This window comes from Arachis stenosperma, chromosome 10 (genome assembly GCF_014773155.1).
Source record: "Arachis stenosperma cultivar V10309 chromosome 10, arast.V10309.gnm1.PFL2, whole genome shotgun sequence".
Classification (NCBI taxonomy): domain Eukaryota; kingdom Viridiplantae; phylum Streptophyta; class Magnoliopsida; order Fabales; family Fabaceae; genus Arachis; species Arachis stenosperma.
In genome coordinates this window covers 15459390-15462305 of record NC_080386.1, presented here as the reverse complement: position 1 = coordinate 15462305, position 2916 = coordinate 15459390, and the positions used below count along the sequence as shown (strand labels likewise).

Genomic DNA, 2916 nt, shown 5'->3' with positions numbered 1-2916 from the left:
ATTTAATTTTATAAACTTGTTTCTCTTTTATTATTATAGTTTATAACTTAGACATTATCAATTATGTGTATATATATCTAATATTATATGTAATTTATTATAATATGCATATAATATTTAAAATAATATTTTATATAATAATATATTCTAATTTAAAATTCTGTAACATAAAAATTATTAAAATAATAATATTAAAAATTTAATCTAATCTTTATTCTTTTGATAATTTCACATCTAAGTAATTTTGGTCATTGTTATCCAAATAATATTTTATCAATTACAATTACTTTTGAATCAAAGTATCCAAACATAAATAACGTTGAAACAAACTTAATTTCAATTAAAATCAATTCTAGTATAATCAAATTGAACACAACTCAAGTTTACAACAACTAAACCAAACCCACACTTAGTCTTGGTATGATCAGTCCATCAAGGCATGGCGTACATAAGGCGAATGGGCTATTTAGTCATATCAATGTGAGAACAATTCAAAAAAAATTTTTCTCTCAAGAAGATCGAGCACAATGATAAGTCTCTGAAGAATTTGAAGAATCTGAAGAATTTGAGTAATTTGGATGAATTCTTCTATGGGTGGAACTGTGGAAGGTTCATGAGTAAAGTGGTAGAATATGACTATGCACACATACACGAGTAATCTTGTGAGTGACTAATCTGGGATATAAACATAGCAATGTGTGTGCAGAGGATGAAACAAATAACCTATGATTTTGCCTATGGTTCCTATCATCTTAGATATTAGAATGAATGCGGGTACAGATATAAAATCAAGATAGTCAATAGCAAGAAAATGAAAAATAGAAGTACCATTTATTTTGAGTACATGCTATATCTATGACATGCTACACAGTAATTAATGGCAGAAAGGAAGAAATGGCATTGGTTAATTGTAGGAAGAAAAGAGCAAACTCTAAAACATGGATAAAGTGAGAAGTACCATTGCACATATAAAAAACACTTGAAACAGCATTAGACTTCTTACTAGGTTCAGAATCAAGCAAACATAAGTCATAAGAAATTGCGAAAAGAGAAAGAAAAGTGTCAAAGAAATACAAATATTATTAATCAGCAATACCATAAGCCTCAAGGGCATCACCAGTTAACCTGCAAACCCTCCACTCGTGCAAGATCTTGGCACCCATTTCCTCATAAAATTTGATGGCATTAACATTCCAATCTAGCACAACCCATTCCACCCTCCCATAGCCCATCTTTACCGCCTGTTTTGCGACGGTTGAAAGCAACATTTTTCCAAACCCTTTCCTCCTAAAACAATCCCTGACGAATAGGTCCTCAATATAAAACCCAGGTTTTGCCAAGAAAGTAGAATAGTTGGGGAAGAATAGAACAAATCCGGCGACCGAAACGTCATTGACAGCGTTTGTTGTGAAAGTCTCCTTTTCGGGGTCGTCAATTGGGAGGTCCAAGTGTACGACCTTAACAACAGGCGTGAAGGAAGGATCAGTTATGACGGAGTCGGTGAAGGGATTGGGGGAGACTTCCAGCAGAAATATCGTGAATGAGTGGAAGGGTTTGGTGGTGGGAGAGAAGAGTGTAGAGGAGAGAGAATTCTCGGTAGCAGAACAGAGATGGGTAAGACGCTCAAACACGGCCATCTGATGGATCATCTTGTGGATGTGGGGAACATCCGACGGGGTGGCCAACCGGATTCGAGCGAACATTGGGTGACCCACTGGAGAATCTTCCGGCGGACCCATGGCTGGTTCAGGAGCGGGAGTTGGTGGTGGTGGCGGTGCTGCAGCTGCCATTGATTATTGGGGATAAACTGAGGTTCAGGGTTTTATTGGTTTCACACGTATTTGAGGAATAGAGGTTTCTAGAGTGGGTTATAACTTATAAGTACAGCTTATAACCGTGGAAAATTAGAGAATTTCTAACAAGTGTAAAGTATCTTTGCTTCTTAATCTGAATAAAATAAAAGAGAAATGTATTGAAAATTTGTATCTTTTATATTTTTATTTTCTGCTCTTCATTTTCAAGAGTTGTTAGTCACCTTTTTAAATTTTATATAGTAAATTTTCAACAAAAAGTATTTTGTTATGCATTTATGTGTTTTATACATTTTTATTAAAATAATTAATTATTAAAATAACCAATTTTTATGTTATGATAGTCTCATCTATTTTATTATGAACACCAAAAAATTAATTATAATTGTAAAATTATTAATTATGTTATTTATAAAATTTAATTTGTATAATGTGGTTGAACTTGAAGATTTTATTGCTTTTCCACCTATTTGAAGAATAGAAAATTTTAGAGTACTCTTATTTTAAAAAATTCTAAAAAGTGTAGTATATATTTGCCACATCCTATTTAATCAGGAAGATGGGAAAGAAAAATATTATTTAAACCATCTTTTTAGTCGAAATAAAATATCAAATTGTACTCTTATATATATATATATATATATATATATATAACCAAAGATAGGGAGACTCGAATTCGCGACCTCTTAGATGTGTATGAAAAACTATATTATTTGAAATATAATTCATTGGCATTGTACACTTATATTTTAATTATTAAAAATTATATTTTTTATATTTTATATTTTTTATTCCAGTTGTTCCTACGATGATTTCCGTTAGCAAAATGCTTATCTGGCGCATTTATCTAACAAGGTGGACTCTACATTGCCACTGAAGTGTTGAATATGTTGGATAACGGTTAAATGACATGGAGAGATGAAATTCAAAGACTCAATCTGGCCATGCGATTGAAATAAAATTCTAGATAAAACCCCAAATGTTAGCGAATTGATAATTCATCATCGTGGTCGCAGGGATGATTGGAAGCAGTTAAGGTTCTGCTAGCTCTACTAGGTCACATTCACATGGAACGTGAGCGAGGACCACCAATCATAGTAGATCC

The 2916-nt window shown here is 32.5% G+C and overlaps 1 protein-coding gene across 1 annotated transcript; it reads right to left on the bottom strand.

Annotated features, from left to right (window-relative positions):
• Window positions 1–932: 932 nt before the first annotated feature.
• On the bottom strand, window positions 933–1869 carry LOC130954717 (GCN5-related N-acetyltransferase 8-like). Its single transcript, XM_057881476.1, has one exon. The coding sequence runs from the start codon at window positions 1788–1790 to the stop codon at window positions 1083–1085; it is 708 nt and encodes a 235-aa protein (XP_057737459.1). The 5' UTR covers window positions 1791–1869; the 3' UTR covers window positions 933–1082.
• Window positions 1870–2916: the final 1047 nt, after the last annotated feature.

What these genes read in the sequence shown, in the direction of transcription:
- LOC130954717 (XM_057881476.1), bottom strand. Translation starts at nt 1,790, where the DNA reads ATGGCAGCTGCAGCACCGCCACCACCACCAACTCCCGCTCCTGAACCA.